At 37.2% G+C, this 22,158-nt stretch overlaps 1 protein-coding gene across 4 annotated transcripts in view; it reads right to left on the reverse strand.

Moving 5' to 3' along the window:
• Positions 1-22,158, reverse strand: part of LOC111159883 (intraflagellar transport 88) — a 157,716-nt gene that overhangs the window by 81,054 nt on the left and 54,504 nt on the right. For all 4 annotated transcript variants that reach the window (XM_022522538.1, XM_022522537.1, XM_022522536.1 and 1 more), the window contains one exon: positions 2,383-2,482. In XM_022522538.1, coding sequence (XP_022378246.1) covers positions 2,383-2,482 — 100 coding nt within the window. The remainder of the gene's footprint in view (positions 1-2,382; positions 2,483-22,158) is intronic.

The raw sequence follows: 22,158 nt of genomic DNA on the forward strand, positions 1-22,158 counted from the left end.
GTGCTCCGTTGCTCCGCCGCTTGCCGGGAGCCGGCCCCTCCCCCCACGGTCTATCTTCCTGTCGCTTTGGATTCACTTCTCTGCCAGTCCTACCTTTCAGAAAGTGGTTGATTTTCTGTTTCTAGAGTTGCTCTTCTTCTTCTCTTTGATCTCCCATTGGATTTGTAGGTGTTTGCAATCTTTAGATAAGCTATCTAGCTGATCTCCCGCTACCTGAAGTAGTCTCAGACTGCTACTTCTCCACCATCTTGACTCCTCCCCCCTTGGGTTTCTTTTCTGAATGATGCCATCTACCTACTGGTTTCTGTATTCCACTGAATCTGTCCCTACATTATCACTGGCCTTCAGGCCAAACTATTTCATTTCATCTACCTTCGGCTTTTTGGTGGATTCCTTCTCTATTACAAAGGTGACTACAAAACAGCACTATCATCACAAAGAACCATACTCTGAGATTTAGCATCTTTACTTAACTATATAATTAAAACCTCATACAAGAAGGCATACATTTTCCTTTTATTTTGAATTGTAAATAAAGTAGTCCTCATCAAATTATCATTATGAGTTATGTCAACTCAATCCATTTTAATCTAACAGGGTTCCTTTCAACTAAGGTTGTATCATACCCACCTCATCATACTTACAATATACAAATAAAAGAAACACAAAGTCAAAGCAGCAATGTTGAAAAGAAAGCAGAGATTACATTTTTAAAACATACGTAAATTAATTAAAATCTTGAAAATGCAAATGGAATGTAAGGTATTTCAAAGGAGAATAGCTAGGTAAGTGGCAAACAATATGATTTGCGTTAACTGAATTCTAAAATGAAATTTTAAATAAAATTTAACACGAATTAGAGTTTCTCCTTTAATAGACAATTTTAAAACAACAGTAATACATTGTTAAATCTTTCAAAAAGACCATTTAAAATAAAGTATCAAGAGAAAACTGGCAAATATGGTTTTCTCTACTTTGTCACCTGTAACAGTACTTTTCACACACATAAAAAATTATTTTTTTGGTGCAGAGATGACATTGGCAAGATAATAAAGGCCAATTTGTGTGACTTCACTTTCACTGGAAAAGCATTACAACACTTAAAGAGAGTTATAGCTGCATTTAAAAAAATAATTTATTTATTTGACGGAGAGAGAGCACAAGTAGGCAGAGTAGCAGACAGAGGGAGGGAGAGAGAAGCAGGCTCTCAGCTGAGCAGGGAGCCTGATGTGGCGCTTGATCCCAGGACTCTGGGATCATGACCTGAGCTGAAGGTAGCCACTTAACAGACTGAGGCACCCAGGCACCCCAATCATCCCTGGCATTTCTAACGATCATGAGTGTGATGATCGAATGACACAAGAGACATAAAGGTACTTTGAAAGTCTTTTTGGTGCTTTACAAATGCCAAAAAAAGGTTAAGTATACTAAATGCATATATACAATGGAACCAGTCCATGGGACTGCATTATATTAATCATATAATGATTGCATGAACACTGGGGTTTATCTCCCCTCTTCTCTAGAGAGAAGTTAGTCATTCTGTTGTCTCCTAGACAAAAGGAAGGCCTTACGTAGGAAGAAAAACTGAAACACAGGCTTGGGACAGGATGCAGTAAAGATACTGTGGCTTCCTCTGGCCCTACCTCTCTGGGTCTAAACTTGGGAGGAGCTGAGTTTTCTAGTTATAGACACATTTGACACTAATCATTCGTTTTATGAACCAGGATATCAGGTTTCATTTTGTTCATTCTCTTCAGTTATTGTCACCCCCATCCTTCCTTTTTAAAGCTGTCTACTCTTCTAGGCCTTGTCACAACCAGGTCTCATTTGAGAGAGACCACTGAAGGTAGAGTACCCATTCCATCTTGACCTAAGGTAGCAAGGTAGCAGTGGTACCAGCAAGAGCTCCTGGAGCATTATGAAACTGTGTTTAGCAATGGGACCCTTTTATGCCCAATGCAATGTTAATTAGTAAACCAAATATACAAAACAGGTAACAAGAAAGCTACTCTGGTGAGCAAAGCAAATGGAAGTATCAGGCTACTAGCTGGGCTCCTGGCACTCCCTGATTCTAAAAAACCTTAAAGCTTTAGGAAACAGTTTGAAAACCTCTAGGAGAAAGTTGATCTCTGAACTAGAATATGGTTTAGTAATTTAGGACCTATGCTTTACATGAACAGTATTTACATGGGGACAAACAAGAGAAAACACATCAAAATTAAAATGATATTATATTTTTGGAAATGATGTTAAGACAAGTAAAAATATTACTCAACTTCGGAATAATCACTGATAACAATACTCTAGAAACAGCTCCACAAGATTATTGCTTTCACCAGTTAACATATAAAACTTCATCTACAACTTTTAAAAACTTACTTGATTAAAGTCCTTTTGTCTCAAGTATGTAATTGCTTTGTTTATTTCCAGATCATTTGCTAACTCTACATACTGAGAAGCTTTCACAACTTCAACACACCTATAATGGAAAGCATAAAAAAAGTTATTTTATTTTGTTTTGGCATATTTATGTTGTTGGTGGGTTCCTTATGACTTTTCAAAATAATGTCTAAGTGTCCCTTGTGCTATCTAAGGCTAAGCACATGATTTGTTGCGATGCAGGGAGTAAGTTGCTGAATTGTTTAGTTTGTACACTAATCTTATCTAAATTTCCTTTGGTTTATTGTCACTTCCAATTATTTATGGTATTTTAAATAAAATTGGGTTGATATGTATAGTCTCATTTTTTAATTAACTACTAAAACAATTTCAATTTGTAACAGGTTAAAAGTACTTCTATTTATTTTTTCATCTTAAATGTTCTTTTTTTTTTTTAAGATTTTATTTATTTATTTGACAGAGAGAGATCACAAGCAGGCAGAGAGGGAGGCAGAGAGAGAGAGGGGGAAACAAGCTCCCCGCTGAGCAGAGAGCCCGATGCGGGGCTCGATCCCAGGACCCTGGAATCATGACCCGAGCCGAAGGCAGAGGCTTTAACCCACTGAGCCACCCAGGCGCCATCTTAAATGTTCTGATGGTGAAAAAACTTCTATAGAACTTGTAGAATATGTTTAAGTTTTATGTCCAACTTGAACAGACTATCATAGATCTGTTCCCCAAAGCACACAGAACATTTGTTTTTAACTATATATCAGACACTGCACAGATTCCTTTATAAGCATTATCACATTTAATCCTCACAACAACCCTGAAAGATAGGCATGATCTCTGTTTAGAGATACAAATATGGAAGATCTCAGATCACACATCTAGAAAACTGTCAAGTAACAATTTGAGCCAATTTTTACTGATACCAAATCCACCACACCAAGCCTATTCTTCAAATTGAAGTCAACTGAAATCAGTTTAGTTTACCATGACCCTTATTAAAAAAAAAAAAAAACCATATAAAATATCAAAGGGCATCATACATAATAAGGACAAGGACTGTTTCATGCAACTTATTTCAGTAAACAATATAAAATAAATTTCTTACCAAGGTCTGGTTCAAAAATATTTCAAATCCAATGGCCTGGACAATAATTTTTTTAAAAAGATTTATTTATTTATTGAAAGAGAGAGAGAGAGAGCATGAATATGGTGAGGCAAGGCAGAGGGAGAAAGAGAATCTCAAGCAGACTCCCCACTGATCGTGCAGCCTAATATGGGGCTCAATCTCACTACCCTAAGCTCACTACCCTAAGATAATGAACTGAGCTGAAATCAAGAGTTGGACATTTAACTGACTGAGCCACTCAGGTACTCCTAGCTTGGACAAATAATTTAAAAACATTATAGCAGAAGATCCCTTTCTTCAGGTAGAATCTTCTATTTTATCCTTGACTTATGAAAGAGCCTCTCTGCTTGCAATGGGGATAAAGGACAGGAAGCCCTGCCTGCACAGTACCCCTTTGAATGACCCTCTGTTCCCAATCCCACCCCAACAAAGTAGCCTACTAAGACTGCAAGGACTCCAAGTGAATGATCTTGAAACTACTGATACATCACTGCATTCAGCAAACATTTATTGCATGTCTACTAGATGTCAGACATTATATTTGGTTCAGGGACTAAAAGGGTAAACAAAATATGGTTCATGCCCTTGCAGAGGAAGCAGACCAGTAAATTTAGTTCTGTGTAAGAACTGTAATAAAGGAATACAAGAATGCAGGGGTAGAGACTCTAAACCAGACTGCAGAAAGGTATTCCAGAAATATCTGCCACTCAGTTTGAATCTTAACTTTTTATTACTTAAAAGAGACACACCTTAAATTAGGAACATAGAATCATCAAAAGTAAAGTGAAAAAAGAAAGAAATGCCAGTAGCCAAAAGAAAACAAAAATTGCAAACTTTAAGGCAAGAAACATTATTAGAAGTAATAAAGGACACTGCTTAATTAAAAAGGGCTTATTAATCCACCAAGGATATACCCTATTTTAAATCTTCATACACCTAATAATATAACTTCAAAATAATATAAAACAAAAGTTAATATATCTAAAGAAATAAAGAAATCTATAACTACAGTGTAAAAAAAAACCTTTTTTTTTTTTTAAAAAGATTTTATTTATTTATTTGATAGAGAGAGAGAGACGGAACACAAGCAGGAGAGTAGGAGAGGGAGAAGCAGGCTCCCCGCTGACCCGGAAGCCTGATGCAGGGCTTGATCCCAGTACCCTGGGATCATGACCTGAGCTGAAGGCAGTCGCCCAACCAACTGAGCCACCCAGGTGCCCCAGTAAAAAAAAGAACTTTTAACACAACTCTCTCAATAGCTAAAAGAATAAGCAAACAAACTACTGGTATTTACCCTAAAAATACAAATGTAGTGATCCGAAGGGGCATGGGCACCCGAATGTTTATAGCAGCAATGTCCACAATAGCCAGACTATGGAAAAAACCTAGATGTCCAACAACAGATGAATGGATAAAGAAGATGTGGTGTATATATATACAATGGAAAGAACCTAGATGTCCATCAATAGATGAATGGATAAAGAATTGTGGTATATATATATACACAATGGAATACTATGCAGCCATCAAGAGAAATGAAATCTTGCCATTTGTGACGACATGGATGGAACTAGAGGGTATTATGCTGAGCGAAAAAAGTCAATCGGAGAAAGACAATTATCATATGATCTCCCTGATATGAGGAAGTTGAGAGGCAATGTGGGGGTTTAGGGGGTAGGAAAAGAATAAATGAAACAAGATGGTATCAGGAGGGAGACAAACCATAAGAGACTCTTAATCTCACAAAACAAACTGAGGGTTGCTGGGGGGAGGGAGGCAGGGAGAGGGTGGTGGGGTTATGGACACTGGGGAAGGTATGTGCTATGAAGTGTGTAAACCTGGCGATTCACAGACCTGTACCCCTGGGGCTAATAATACATTATACATTAATTAAAAAATTAAAAATTATGAAAAAAAGAATAAGCAAACAAAAATCAATAAGGATAAAATACATCTTATCAAAAGTGACATGAGAAGAAAATTGAAGTCTTTTATTTATTAAAAAGGTAGGATCTGTTTAATAAAACTCTTCTTATAGAGAAAACTTCAAATGCAGATGGCTTTACTAGTGAATTCCTCCAACTGTTTAAAAAAAAAAAAAGCCAATCCCATAAACTCCTCTAGAGGGGGGGGAAATATCCGAACTTGTGGCGTAAAGACAGTTTACACTTGTAACAAAATCAAAGACATTACTTTTTAAATTACAAATTTCAGGGGCATCTGGGTGGCTCTGTCAGTTGAGTATCCAGCTCTTGATTTCGGCTCAGGTCATGATATTGGGGTAATAGGATTGAGCCTCATGTTGGGCTCAGTGGAGAATCAGCTTGAGAGTTTCTCTCTCTCTCTGTGCCCCCACTGGGACTTGCTCACTCTCTCTCTCTCTCTCTCAAATAATAAATTCTTAAAATTACAAACTTCATCTTTCTCACTAATGTGGGTGCAAAAATCCTCAGCTAAAGATCACCAAATCAAATCCAGTGATATTTTAAAAGGATAATACATCACAATCAAGTAGAGTTCATTCAGATGATTTAACATTCAAAAATCGATCTTATGATTTTTTGATAGATGGATTTTCATAAAAACTCTTAGCTAACCAGAAACAAAAGGAAACATTTCTTCATATGATAAAGAGTATCTATAAGAGTCCTATAGCAAGCATCATACTTAATGGCAAGTTGTGGAAAGCTTTACCCTGTGAGATCAGGAACAAAACAAAAATGCCTATTTTATCACTACTTCAATTCAGCACTGAACTGGTATCAAAGCCAGTGCAATGAAGGAAGAAAACAAAAAGAAGCATAAAGATTGGGCAAAAAGAAATAAACTGTCATTATCTATGGATAGCAAAAGTGTTTATGTAGATAACCCAAAAACATCTAGAGACAACTATCTGCATTTAATACATTTAATAAGTAAATGTATTAAGGTCAGTGGATAAAGATCAATATCTAAAATCAACTATATATCTACATACTAGAAAAGCACAAGTAGAAAATGAAATTTTAAAACTATGCCCTATACCATCAAGAATCAAACACGTAGGAATAAGTATAACAAAAAACATGCAGCTCTCTAGACTTAAAACTAAAGAAAGTATTTGGGGGTGCCTGGGTGGCTCAGTAGATTAAAGCCTCTGCCTTTGGCTCAGGTCACGATCCCAGGTTCCTGGGACCAAGCCCTACATTGGGCTCTCTGCTTGGTGGGGAGCCTGCTTCCCCCTCTCTCTCTGCCTGCCTCTCTGCCTACTTGTGATATCTATCAAATAAATAAATAAAATTAAAAAAAAAAAAACCACAAAGCTAAAAAGTATTTGAAAGAAATTACAGAGACCTAAGTGGAGAAATGTATTGTACTTACAAATTTGAAAAGTAAACATTTTAAAGATGCTCTCCAGCCTGATCTATAGATTTGAATGAAATACCAGTTAATTTCCTGGTAGGTCAAGAGAAATGGAAGACAAGACACAGACTAGGAGAAAACATTTGAAAAGCAATGTCCAGACTTTCACTAAGCTACTGCATGGTACTGCTGCCCCACTGTCCATCTTGTTTGGCCATGTGGCTAAGCAGGGACCAAAAACTGACACTAGCCCCTGATGCAAACGCGTGTCCCAGACAGCAGCCTGCAGAGCCCAAGCAAATCTAAGTTCCTGATATGTCTTCCACAAAAGCCTTGTGATCAAGAGTCTCCCCCATCTCTCAGCTATAAAAAGGCAATGATTTCATGCTTATCTCATTGAGACAAAATATACAATAGTATTAAACAAGAATCCAAAGTAGCTGTCCTTGATAAATTGAAGCTAAAGTAAAAAAAATTTAGCTAAAATTTAGGATGTGAATGATACTATACCAGGCCTGAGCTATACACCCATTGAAAATTGCCCCAGAGAGAAGGAAACAAAATTAAAGACCCTGTCTTTAGTAAAAATATATAAAATTTCCGGCTTTATAATTAACTTACTAATAGCTTTGAGAGCTAGATATTGGCATATTCCAGATTTCAAATAGGCTAAAATAGTCAACAGTGAACAAAACAACTAGCAACCACTTTTTTTAAACTGTCCCCTTAAACCATTAAAAAAATTTTTTTAAACGGAAATCAGCCTCAAAAAGCTAGGTTTGAGTGAATATATATATATATATATATATATCTGCCAATAGGTGTGTGTGTGTGTGTGTGTATATGTATATATATATATATACATACATATATATACGTATATATATGTATGTATATATATATATAAAACAGCCAATATGACTAAGTGAAATAGAAGACTGTATTGATTTGTCTTGATGAAGTCATTTAAATATTATTGAAATGGAACAGAAATCAGGTAAGTTTAGTTTAAATGCTTTTTTGTTGTTTAATTTGAAGTCCTAAACATTCTCTAAACATTGAACAGATGTTATTTATATCTTATAAAAGCCTCTTCTTTAATATTCTACAAAGAACAAGACATGAAGAAATTAGACATGGAGAAAGTATGATGCTTATAAATAACCATTATGGAATGATATCCTGTATGTAAAGTATTTTCTTTTCTTTTTTTTTTAAGATTTTATTTGTCAGAGAAAGAGAGAGAGAGAGAGAGAGTGCACAAGCAATGGGGAGGAGCAGGCAGAGGGAGAACCAGGTTCTTCACTGAGTAAGGAGCCTGATGCAGGACTTGATCCCAGGACCCTGGGATCATGACCTGAGCTGAAGGCAGACGCTTACCTGACTGAGCCACCAAAGCATCCTGTAAGTATTTTCTAACCATAGCCAGGTCTGATGTTGACTCTAAAGATCAATGTCCTCCATTCAAAATATACATATATACATACAGAGGTATATAAATGCACATAGTTTTTTTGTATATAATCACATAAAATGTACACATATACATATATGTTCATAAGTATATACACATATATATTGCAGTTTCTGAAAAATACTTTGTAAGCTTTATGAATATCAAACAATATGAATATGTTTATATTATATTATATTTATATATATATATATTCATATATGTAAAATATATGAAGCTTTGAAGAAAGCTTCAAAGTTACTAGAAACATGGGCTTTCATGTAATCTGAGATCAGGCAAATATTTTTTAAAAACTGGCAAGTTCTATCTAGAGAAATAAATGCCTACTTAGTTAACACATAAAGAAATAAGACTTCATGGACAGGACTGGAAGAGATTATGCTGAGTGAAATAAGTCAAGCAGAGAAAGTCAATTATCATATGGTTTCACTTATTTGTGGAGCATAACAAATAGCATGGAGGACAAGGGGAGATGGAGAGGAGAAGGGAGTTGAGGGAAATTGGAAGGGGAGGTGAACCATGAGAGACTGTGGACTCTGAAAAACAATCTGAGGGTTTTGGAGGGGCGGAGGGTGGGAGGTTGGGGGATCCAGGTGGTGGGTGTTGTAGAGGGCACAGATTGCATGGAGCACTGGGTGTGGTGCAAGAATAATGAATACTGTTACGCTGAAAAAATAAAAAATTAAAAAAAAAAAGAAATAAGACTTACTACATTTTAGTTTACAAATGAAATCTTAAAAATACCTATGAATTATAACATAGTTATGATATCACTATGCATATCACTATGCTCTTTGGCTAAAACTAATATTATACTAGGCAACATTAAAAATACTGTTGGAGGAGTGATGTCAGCAAAATGGTGGTATAGCAATTTCTAGTACTTGTACCCTCCCCAAAAGATCGATTTTAAGGACTATCCATGCATGAAAATATTTTCACAAGAGCTAAGGATTCTAGGTGAGGGATTACAGCACCTGGGTGAAAATCAGATGTAAGAAAAGACACACTGAGGAGGACAGACAGATTCACAGACCCTCTTCATTTTTCCTCTGAGCCCAGACAGCCTGGCATGGAGAAAGAAAGCCTCTTTCCAAGAGAAGCTGAGTAAAGTAAGTGTCTGACTTAACTGCAGACTCCAGACTAGACCATCCCAATACCAGGCTGACCCTCAATGCCCTTGGTGGCTCCCTAGCACACTCCTATGAACCCAGGATCCTGCCCATCCTGCTACCTGTAGGATTCTACATCCTCAGGTGGCTCCTAGGCATCAGGCTCCACAGATAGTACCTGTGAACCAAGGTTACCAGCTCACTCCAGTTCCTGTTGGCTCCAGTGGCCCCAGGTGGCTCCTGCAAACTTAGGTCCATGGCCCAATGGGTAAAGCAGCTCCAGTGGTTCCAGACAACCTCCAGATTCCCAGCAAGCTCCCATGAACCCAGAATCCTGACACATCCTAGCATCAGCCAGCTCCCAGGCAACAACTTTGGCCCTACAAAATAGACAGGATGACCAGGCCCAGAGACAGGATGACTACTGCACACCCAAGCTTTTGACCCACTTCAGCACCAGGCTAGCTACTGTAGCCACAAATCTCAAATACCAGGTCAGCCCCCAGGTTCAAAGCAAGCCCCCATGGACCCAGGTTCTTGGTCCACCCAAGTGCCATAATTACTTCTGCAAATCCAACCTCCATGACATCTCCTGAGGGCTGCAGGATACAGGACAACTCCTGCAGCCCCAGACTCTAGGTTGGCTCTCACAAAACCAGGCTTCTATCCTGTCTCAGTACCAAAACAGCCTCTGTGTACCTAGATGCTATGTCCACCCCAGTGGTTCCCAATGCCTGGTTGGTGCCTGGAAACCTAGGATCCAGGTCTGCCCACACAGACGAAGGTCCCAAGTCCATTACACAGATTCAAGCACCGAGCATACCCCAGGGAAACTAGGCTTCAGCTCCACCTTGTGACCTAAGCACCAGACTGGTCCCCATGTACTCAAGTACAAGATCTGCCCACTACTAACCCAGGCAACAGACAACGGACCTGTCTACTCAAGTACTCCACCAGAGTCCACCCAGAATTTCTGGACAGGCTGATTTGTAAAGGGCTTTACCTCATAAAGACAGTCTATAAAGGCTAAAAGAAGTACATACTTCCTCAAGTATACAGATACCAACATAAAGATCATGAATAATCAATAAACTACAGAACCACCAAAGGAAACTAATAAAATTCTAAGGACTGACTAAAAAAATGGAAATCAATGAATTGTCTGACAAAGAATTTGAATAATCCTCTTTAAAAAGTTTAGTCAATTTCAAGAAAACAGACAACTAAATGAAATTAAGAAAACAACACATGAATAAATCGAGAAGTTCCACAAAGGAATAGAAACTATTAAAAAAAAAAAAGCAGAAATCCAAGAATTCAAAAACATAATAACTAAACTGAAGAACTCATAAAAAGCTTCAACAACAGACCTGACCAAGCAAAAGAAAGATATAATGAATTGTAAGACAGATCATTTGAAATTATCTAGTCAGAGGAACAGAAAAAAAAAAAAAAAAAAGAATGAAAGAAGCCTATGTGAATTATGGGATATCATCAAAAGAAAGAAATCTACCCATTATTGGAGTCTAGGAGAAGAAAGAGAAAGGAACAGAAAGCCTAGTTAAAGAAGAGTAGTTGAAAATCCCAAATCTGGTGAGAAATTCAGACATCCAAGTTTGGAGAAAACCTTCTCCAAGACACATTATAATAAAACTGTCCAAAATAAAAGATAAAGACAATTTTAAAATCAGCAAGAGAAAAAAGTTCCTCACATATAGAGGACACCCCCCCATCGGACTATTAGCAGATTTCTTAGAAGAAACCTTGTAGGCCTGAGGAGAGTGGAATGATATACTGAAAGTACTCAAAGAAAAATGGTGCCAACCAAGAATATTTTACCTGCCAAAGTTTTCTTTCAGAAATGAAAGACAGAGACTTTCCCAAACAAAAGCTGAGGGAATTCACTCCCACTAAACCTGTCTTACAAGAAATGGTGAAAGGAGTTTAAGACAAAATGAAAGAATGCTAATTAGCAATATGAAAACATATGAAAATACAAAACATATTGTTAAAGTTAAATAGCAAATTCAGAATATTGCAATATTATAATATGGAGCTATGTCAATCACATAATTCAAAAGGATAAAGGACAAAAGTATTAAAAATAACAACTATAATAATGTTAGTGGGTACACTATTTAAAAAGGTAAATACTCAATATAAAAGAAGGTAAAATTATGGGGAGTGTAAAAGAGTAGAGGTTTTGTATGCAAAGTTCTCATTAACTTGAGGCTATTATAACAATAAAATATTTTATGTAAACAAAAATCTACAGTAAATGCACAAGAGGCAGAAAGAAGGGAATCAAAGCATACCACTACGGAAATCATCAACTCACAAAGAAAAACAGTGAAAGAAAAAGAAGAAACAAGGGAACAATGAAACAGCCAGAAAATAATAAGATGACATTAGTACCTATCAGTAATTATTAACTACTAAAATTAATTAATAATTACCTATCAATAGCCTCACCTAGCAATAATTAAGTGTAATTGAATTAAATTCTTCAATTAAAGCACAGAGTGTCTGAATGCATTAAAAAGTCCCAATGACACAAGAGACTCACTTCAGCTTTACAGACACATACAGGCTCAAAGTGAAGGGACAGAAAAAGATACTCAGTGGAACAAAAAAACTAAGAGCTATACTTGTATCAGACAAAATAGACTTCAGGTAAAAACTGTAACAAAAGACAAAATGGTGGGGCACCTGGGTGGTTCAGTGGGTTAAAGCCTCTGCCTTCGGCTCAGGTCATAATCTCAGGGTCCTGGGATTGAGCCCCACATCGGGCTCTCTGCTCAGCGGGGAGCCTGCTTCCTCCTCTCTCTCTCTCTGCTTGCCTCTCTGCCTACTTGTGATCTCTGTCTGTCAAATCAACAAATAAAATCTTAAAAAAAAAAAGACAAAATGGTCATTATATAATGATAAAGAAGTCTTTTCATCAAAAAGAGAATAATTGTAAATATACATGCATTCAATATCACAACATTTAAATATGTTAAGCAAATATTAACAGACCTAAGGGAAGAAGTAGACAGCAGTACAACAATTGGGGGGGGGGTTTCAATAATGCTTTGTTCACTTTTAACAATGCATAGATCATCCAGACAGAAAACCAGTAAGAAAACATGGGATTTGAAATATATGTTAGACCAAATGGGTATACAAAACATTCTATCTAACAACAGCAGAATACACATCCTTCTTAAGCACACACAAAATATTCCCCAGACAGATCATATGTTAGGTCACAAAACAAATGCAGCAAATGTAAGAAGACTGAAATTATACTTAAGTATCTTTTCCAACAATAGTATGAAACTAGAAATCAGTAATAAGAGAAAAACCAGAAAATTCACAATATGGAGAGTTAAAAAAATTATACTCCTGAACAACCAGTGGGTCAAATAAGATATCAAAAGGGAAATTTAAAAAATACCTTGAAACACATGGAAACAAAACATACTAAAACTTACGGTATACAGCAAAAACGGTTACAAGAGGGAAGCTTATAGTAATAAATACCTACATTAAGAAAAAAAATCATAAATAAACAACCTCACTTAATACCTCAAGGAACTAAAGAAAGAACTAAGTTCAAAATTAGTAGAATTAAAGAAGTAACAAAGATCAGAAATAAATGAAAGAGATTAGAAAAACAATAGAAAAGATAAACAGAACTAAGAGCTTATTTTTTTTTAAGACAGAAAAAAATGACAAATCTTTAGCTGGACTACCTGAGAAAAAAAGAAAGATACAAATAAATAAATTCAGAAATGAAAACTGGTGAATTAGAAGAAAACATAGGTGAAAACTTCCTTGACATGGATCTTGGCACTGATTTTTGGCTATTACACCTAAAGCAGAAGCAATAAAATAAAAAAGATACACGTGGGACCACATCAAACTAAAAAGGTTCTATACAGCAAAAGAAACTACAAAAAACAAAAATGAAGAGATAACTACAGAATGGGAGAAAATATTTGCAATTCACATATGGACATATCTTGGAGACACTGTGGGCTCAGTTCCAGACTGCTGTCAATAAAGCAAATATTGCAATAAAGCAAGTCAAATGAATTTTTTGGTTTCCTAGTGGATATAAAAGTTGTTTATACTATACTGTAGTCTATGAGGAGTGAAACAGCATTATGTCTAAAAAAAAAACAGTGTACATACCTTAATTAAAAATGCTTTGTTGCTAAAAAATGCTAATCATCATGTGAGCTTTCAACAGGTTGTAATCACTGGTCACAAATCACCATAATGAATATAACAATAATGTAAGACTTCCTGGGAAGATAGCAAAGTAGGAAAACCCTAGGCTCACATCCTCCCATGTATACATAACACCCCGTCAGTGTAAATAACCCAGAAAACTCAGAGTGTGTCACAAAGGGACATAAATCCCTGGGGAACTCCTCCAGAAATAAAGGAACTGACAGGCACCATTTCCCTCCCTTGCTCCTCAGCATAAACACATGCCCACCTATGGGACTTGATATGTAATTTGCCAGCCCTACTCTCCCCGCTCCCATGTTGTGCTTCTGCCAAACCACTCCTCTAGATAGCCCGCCTTAGTCTGGAAATATCAGGGCCCCTCCTGAGAGGACCTGTAGTCAAAGCTTGACAGTATTGCAGCCCTACTGTTTTATGCCGTCCTTTAGCAGATCTGCACTTTCCAACACACTCTTGGCCAGAGCCCACATAGGACAGTGCCACAGGCCTGGCAGTGTGCAAGAAGTCCCAACAGTGGCCAGCACCACTACAAAGTGACTCCTGCCCCGAAGAGAGGGAAACATAAACAGATCAGTGAGATGGAGGCCCCAGAAGTGGGCAGGAGGCAGATAATTGCTCTGACCATAGGTCCTGCAAAACCAATGGAAGCTTCTCGGGGACAACACAGGGAGAGCACCCTGTAGTTTGGTGCTACTACCTCTCTGGCAAATGCCTGGCCTGACTCAACTGAAGCCAAGGCATCTGCAGACTGGCCCACTAAACCACAGGGACAAAAACTGCCCATAACAGGCAAAGAAAGCCCCTGCAGATGACTGGACTGAAGGAAAAAACTGGCTCAACCACAAGAGCAGGGTAAACATATCACACACAGGAGATAATCTCTGAAATGCCAGGTTCTGGTGAACAGGGGATACTGCATGGCAAGGCACATAAGGCCAGTACACTGAAGAGTAGGAGATGTAGCTGACTTTCCTTATACACAGAAACAGACACAAAGAGTTAGACAAACTGAGAAGACAGAAGAATATGTCCCAAATGAAAGAACAGGGCAAAACCACAGCAAGAGCTAAGCGAAACAGAAATATGTAATATGCCTACTACAGAATTTAAAGTAATGATCATAAAGTAATGATCATAAAGATATTCATCAGACTTAAGAGAAGACTGGAGGACATAAGTGAGATCATAACATGAGGTGAAAAACAACCTATCAGAGAGTGGAACACAGTAAATGTAATTAAAAATATACTAAAGGGAATAAATAACAGACCAGAGGAACCAAAAGAATGAAGTGGCAAACTGGAGAACAGTGTAACTGGAAGTAGTCAGGCTGAAAAGATGACATAGAAAAAGTTATGCAAAATTAGAAGAGACTTAAGAAATTCAAAGACACCATCAAATGTAATAACACTGGCATTATAAGGATCCCAAAAGGACAAGAGAGAGAGAACAGGGGGCAGAAATTTATTTAAAGAAATAATGGTTGAAAACTTCCTGAATCTGGGGAAGGAAACATAAATTCAGGCCCAAGAGGCACAAAGATGCCCCAACAAAATCAACTCAAGGAGGTCCACACCAAGGTACATAATAATTAAAATGGCAAAAAGCAGTAATATAGAAAAAAATTTAAAAGCAGCAAGAGAAAAGAAGACAGTTATATACAATGGAAACCCTATAAGGCTATAAGTTGATTTTTCAGCAGAAACTTAGCAGGCCAGAAGAGAGTGGCATGATATGGTCAAAGTGCTGAAAGGAAAAAATCTGCAGATAAGAATACTCTATCCATCACGGTTGTCAATCAGAACAGGAGAGATAAGTGTTTCCTAAACAAACAAAAGTTAAAGGAATTTATGACCACTAACTAGCCCTACAAAAAATGTTAAAGGGGACTCTCTGAGGAAAGACCATAAGCAAGAATAAGAAAAGTAGGACTCACAAAAGCAGTAAAAATAAGTATAACTGTAAATACCACTCAAGGGATTCACAAAATAAAGGGATGTAAAGTATGACACCATATACCTAAAACATGGGGAGGAGAGGAGTACATAATGGGTTCAGACTTAAGTGACCATCAACATAATTTGTACTGCTGCATCCAGAAGAGGTTATACACAAACCTAATGGTAACCACAAATCAAAACCAGTAATAGATACACAGAAAATAGAGAAAGTAATCCAAGTATATGACTAAAGAAAGCCAAGTAATCATGACAGAAGAAGGCAAAAGAAGAAAGGAATGGAGAAAAACTCTAAAAACAGCCATAAAACAAGTAAAATGACAATAAATACATACCTATAAATAATTACTTCAAATGTAAATAGACTAAACACTCCACAATTAAAAGACATAAGAGTGATAGAATGGATTAAAAAAACAAGACCTAGAAATAAGACACTCATTTCAGACCTAAAGACACCTGCAGACTAAAAGTGATGTGATGGAGAAACATTTATCATTCAAAAGGATATGAAAAGAAAGCAAGGGGCGCCTGGGTGGCTCAGTGGGTTAAGCCGCTGCCTTCGGCTCAGGTCATGATCTCAGGGTCCTGGGATCGAGTCCCACATCGGTCTCTCTGCTCAGCGGGGAGCCTGCTTTCCTTCCTCTCTCTCTGCCTGCCTCTCTGCCTACTTGTGATCTCTCTCTGTCAAATAAATAAATAAAATCTTTCAAAAAAAAAAAAAAAGAAAGCAGGTAGCATTGCTTATATCAGACAAAACAGACTTTAAAACAAAGACTGTGATGAGACAAAGAAAGACACTATATAGTCATTAAGGAGACAATCCAACAAAAAGATATAACAACTGTAAATATTTATGTACCCGACATGAGAGCACCGAATACTTAAAGTGGTCAATAACAAACATAAAGGAAATAATTGATAGTAATAACACAAAGGAAGTAACTGATAGGTCAATGGATAGATCACCCAACCATTAAATCAACAAGGAAAAAAGGACTTTGAAAGACACACTGGACTAGATGGAATAAACAGATATACTCAGAACATTCTATCCTAAAACAGCAAAATACACATTCATTTCAAGTGCCATGGACCATTTTCCACAAGAGATCACACATTAGGCCACAAAACAAGCCTCAAAAAATTAAAAAAAAATCGGGGGCGCCTGGGTGGCTCAGTGGGTTAAATAAAGTCTCTGCCTTTGGCTCAGGTCATGATTCCAGGGTCCTGGGATCAAGCTCCACATTGGGCTTTCTGCTCAGCAGGGATCCTGCTTCCCTTCTTCTCTCTCTGTCTGCCTCTCTGCCTACTTGTGATCTCTGTCTGTCAAAAAAATAAATAAAATCTTTAAAAAAATAAAAAAATAAAAAAATAAAAAAGATCAAAGTCATTCCATGCATTATTTCTGACCACAGCACTATGAAACTAGAAATCAACCATAGGAAAAAATCTGCAAAGACCACAAATACATGGAGACTAAATAACATGGTACTAACAGTGAATGGGTCAATCAGGAAATCAAAGAAGCAATAAAAAATACATAGAAACAAATAATAATGAAAATACAATGACCCCAAATCTTTGGGATGCAACAAAAGTGGTTCTAAGAGGTAAGTTTATAGCAATCCAGGCCTACCTCAAAGAAGCAGGAGAATCTCAAATCAACAATGTAACCTTACACCTAAAGAAGCTAGAAAAGAAGAATGAACAAAACCCAAAACCAGTAGTAGAAAGGAAATAATTAAGATTAGAGCAGAAATAAATGAAATAGAAACTAAAAAAAAAAAAACAAAAAAAAAACCCCAACAGAACAGTTCAATGAAACCAGGAGCTGGTTCTTTGAAAAGATCAATAAAATTGACAAACCTTTAGCCAGACTCATCAAAAAAAGTGCTCAAACAAAATTAGAAATGAAAGAGGAGAAACAACTGACACCAAAGAAATACAAGGGATTACAAGAGAATATTAGGAAAAATCATATGCCAACAAATTGGACAGCCTAGAAGAAATCAATAAATTTCTAGAAACATATAACTTCCCAAACTGAATTGAGAAGAAAAAGAAAATTTGAACAGCCAGGATCATATATATGGTTTCACTGGTCAATTCTAAGCCAATCCTTCTCAAACTTTCAAAAAAACTGAAGGGGAAAACTCCCAAACTCATTTTATGAGGCCAACACTACCCATTACCAAAACTAGGTAAGAACATTACAGCAAGAGAAAACTATAGGACAATATCCCTGATGAAAATTTATATGCAAACATCATCAACAAAATATGAGCAAACTGAACTCAACAGCATATTAAAAGGATTAAAAGCAAATGCTCTTATAAATACCAAGGTCAAATGAGATTTATCCCTGGAATGCAAAAATAGTTCAATATGTGCAAACCACTAACTGTGGAACATCACCTTAACAGAATGAAAGATAAAAATCACATGATCATCTCAATAAATGCAAATTTAACAACCATTCATGAGAAATGGCCTTAACAAAAAGAGAAGACATGACTTGTGTATTGTAGGTGAAAATGTAAACTGGTACAGTCGCTATGGAAAACAGTATGGAAATTCCCCAAAAAATTAAAAAGAGAACTACCATAAGAACAAGCAATTCCACTTCTGGGTATATATCCACAGGAAATGAAATCTCTAACCCAAAGAGATATTTGTACCCCAAATTCATTATAGCATTATTCACAAAAACCAAGAAATGTAAACAATCTAAATGTCCAGACAGATGAATAGATAAAGAAAATGTGACAGACACAGACACACGCACACACATGCAGGAATATTATTTAACCATAAAACAAAGGAAATCTTGCCTTTTGAGACACGGATGGACTTCAAGGATATTATGCTATGTGAAACAAGTCAGACAGACAAAGACAAACACTGCATATTCTCACTCATATGTAGAACCTACAATAAAAATAAAGAGTAGAATGGTGGTACCAGGGACTGGGAGGTGGGGTAGACAGGGAGATGTTGGTTAAAGGGCACAAATTTTCAGGAATAAGATAAATAAGTTTTGGGATATAATATACAAAATGGTAACTATAATTAACAATTCTGTATTATACACTTGAAAGTTGTTAAACAAGTAAATCTTAATTTTTATAAGCAGAATTTTAAAAGATAATTACATGAGGGGATGGAGGTGTTAACTAACCTTATTGTAGTAAAAGTTTTGTAATATAGATATCAAACCACCACACTGTACACCTTAAATCTGCATATATTATATGTCAATAATTATCTCAATTAACCTGGAAAAAATAAAGGGGAAAAATTCTGAGTTTGGATAAAACAATATGTGAAGGTAAATCTGGAACCTCAGTAAAAGAATGGGTTTTCTTAGATTCCTTCTTTCATTATATCAGTATCCACACCAAAAATCTCTTGGAATCTATCTTTAACATAAATGTGAATACATTCACTCTCATATTTCATGGGAGCTGTTTGTGAACATTTCTTAAGTGAACCTAACATTTTTCTAATATAAGGCTATCATTTAACAATAGAAACATATTCATGTAAAAACATAGACTTAGGTAAAAGTAAAATGGTACATGAGTAGAACCATCTAGTCGGGCTTGATCATAAGTTTCATATGACAAATGCAATGCCTTTTGATAAGTTAAAATGTTAATTTAGTAGAAAATGTCAGTCAAACTGGTTGGCATTGGATAAATGTTCAAAATTTCACTCAACTGCTAGGTTGCAAAGACATAGTTATATTTTTGAAAAGGTAAAAACATTAAAAATTAATATGTAGGGGTGCCTGGGTAGCTCAGTCATTAAGCGTCTGCCTTCAGCTCAGGTCGTGATCCCAGAGTCCTGGAACTGAGCCCCGCCTCGGGCTCTCTGCTTAGCAGGAAGCCTGCTTCTCCTTCTCCCACTCTCCCTGCCTGCGCTCCCTCTCTTGCTGTGTCTCTGTCAAATAAATAAATAAAATCCTCAAAAAAATTAATATGTATACCTAGTAAACTTTAAGAGAATTCAGTTTAGATTTAATAATAGTAAAATAAATAATATATACTATTCAGCATAATTAAAGATAAATAGAGTTCATTTATTGTGAGGTGGTTGCCCCCCTGATCAAGGAAATCTTTGGTTACAACCACAGTTTGGTGCCCACAAAAAGGGATACAGTGATTCTGTTGTACTATAAGACCATTCAAAACACAAGTGGAGTACTGTGTACACATATAGGGACATATTTTAAGGGACTCATTTATAAACTAGGCAGGCAACTAGTCAGGTAGAAAACCAGTCATTCTAGAAAAACACACCATATCTGAAATGAGTAAAGAATCTGGAATTGTGTTTCTGAAAAGAGAAAAAAAACTCTGAAAAAAGTCCTTTCATCACTATTGGCACTAACTGGCAAAACTTCTGATTCAAAACATGAGCAAATACAACTTCTGGAAGAATGAGAAACTACTGGATTATAAAGAAGAAAAAAAGGAAGTGACACTAAGAAAGCAGCAGCAGAGGAGAGAGTTTCCTGCCCCTACTGAATCCAGGTGAGACGGGTTCAGGGATGGCAATTGAGGAGATGAGTTGAGAAGGTGGCTGAATCAGGGTGCGTGCCTGCAGGGCTCTTAAGGAATCACTGAGCACTCCATCTCTGTGTGAAGCAAAGCCCGCAGACTCCCCTTAACCAGACAACCAAAGATAATGAAAATGCTCTTATAAATACAAAATTAAAATGCATGAACAAAATAATTAAATGGAAGAGCTGGATGAGAAAGTCAAGAAAGTCTCCCAAAAGCAAAGCAAAGCTAAAGGATGGAAAGTATAAGAAAGATAAGTGACAAGAGAGTCTCAAACCCAACTGATAGAAATTTATAAGTAGAGAAGAAGGAAATAAATTACCAAGGAAATAATATAACACTACTTCCCCAAATTGAAAGGAAACAACAGACTACAAATTGAGGGGTCTGTTGAGTGCTTAGGAGGAAAACAGAAAAAAAGACAAACTTAAACATACCATTATGAAATTTCAGAATAACACAAGCTACAGAGGAAATTCTAAAAATCATCAAAAAGAAAACACAGGTCACCTACAAATAACAAAGATGAGTCTAGTATTAAACTTCTAATCTGCAACAATATTAGCTAACAATGAAGAAATGCTTTTAAACTTCTAAAATAAAGTTACAACTTAAAATTTAAAATTTTTTACCTCATAAAATAAATGATCAATCAGGAATGAGAATAGAACTGCACATTTACAGACATGCACAGAAAGATATTAAAGGGGTTAATTAAGGATGAAATAAATAAAAAATAAAGCGTTAAACAAGGAAAAAAAGATCCAAACCAGGAGAAAAATGGCAGTAATCCCCAAGATGATATTTAACACCAGGCCAAGACAGTAACTGTTGTATAGAAACTGAGGCAGAGAGAGCGATTCTGTAAGAGAGAACGCCAAGAAAACCTGAGTCTGCAACAGAAGCAAAAAATGCAAAAAAAGAGAGCCAGGAACTGGAAATACCAATAAAAACAAAACATCAGAAGATGGCGGAGAAGTAGCAGGCTGAGACTACTTCAGGTAGCGGGAGATCAGCTAGATATCAGATAGATATCTAAAGATTGCAAACACCTACAAATCCAACGGGAGATGGAAGAGAAGAAGAACAGCAACTCTAGAAACAGAAAATCAACCACTTTCTGAAAGGTAGGACGGGCGGAGAAGTGAATCCAAAGCGATGGGAAGATAGACCGCGGGGGGAGGGGCCGGCTCCCGGCAAGCGGCAGAGCAACGGAGCACAAAATCGGGACTTTTAAAAGTCTGTTCCGCTGAGGGACATTGCTCCAGAGGCTTAACGGGGTGAAGCCCACGCAGGGTCAGCGTGGCCTCAGGTCCCGCAGGGTCACAGAAGGATCAGGGGTGTCTGAGTGTCGCAGAGCTTACAGGTATTAGAACAGGGAAGCTGGCTACAGAAACAGAGCCGTGGAGTAAGCTCTAAGCTCGGGGTTACCTTGAACCGGTCGCAGGCTCGGTCAGCTCGGAGCGCGGCCGGAGGCAGGGTGACGGGAGTAAATCGGCGTTGTTCTCTGAGGGCGCACTGAGGAGTGGGGCCCCGGGCTCTCGGCTCCTCCGGGCCGGAGACCAGGAGGCCGCCATCTTCATTCCCGCCCTCCGGAACTCTACGGAAAGCGCTCAGGGAACAAAAGCTCCCGAAAGCAAACCCGAGCGGATTACTCAGCCCGGCCCGGAGAAAGGGCGGTGCAACTCCGCCCGGGGCAAAGACACTTGAGAATCACTACAACAGGCCCCTCCCCGAGAAGATCAACAGGAAGCCCAGCCAGGACCAAGTTCACCTACCAAGGAGTACAGTTTCAATACCAAGGAGAGCAGCGGAATTCCAAAGGAGGAGAAAGCAAAGTACGGAACTCATGGCTTTCTCCCCATGATTCTTTAGCCTTGCAGTTAATTTAATTTTTTTTCTTTTTCAATTTATTTTTCTTCTTCTGCTAAATTTTTTTAACTTT

Source organism: Enhydra lutris, unplaced genomic scaffold (genome assembly GCF_002288905.1).
Source record: "Enhydra lutris kenyoni isolate GAN:26980312 unplaced genomic scaffold, ASM228890v2 scaffoldscaffold71, whole genome shotgun sequence".
In the NCBI taxonomy this organism is placed as follows: domain Eukaryota; kingdom Metazoa; phylum Chordata; class Mammalia; order Carnivora; family Mustelidae; genus Enhydra; species Enhydra lutris.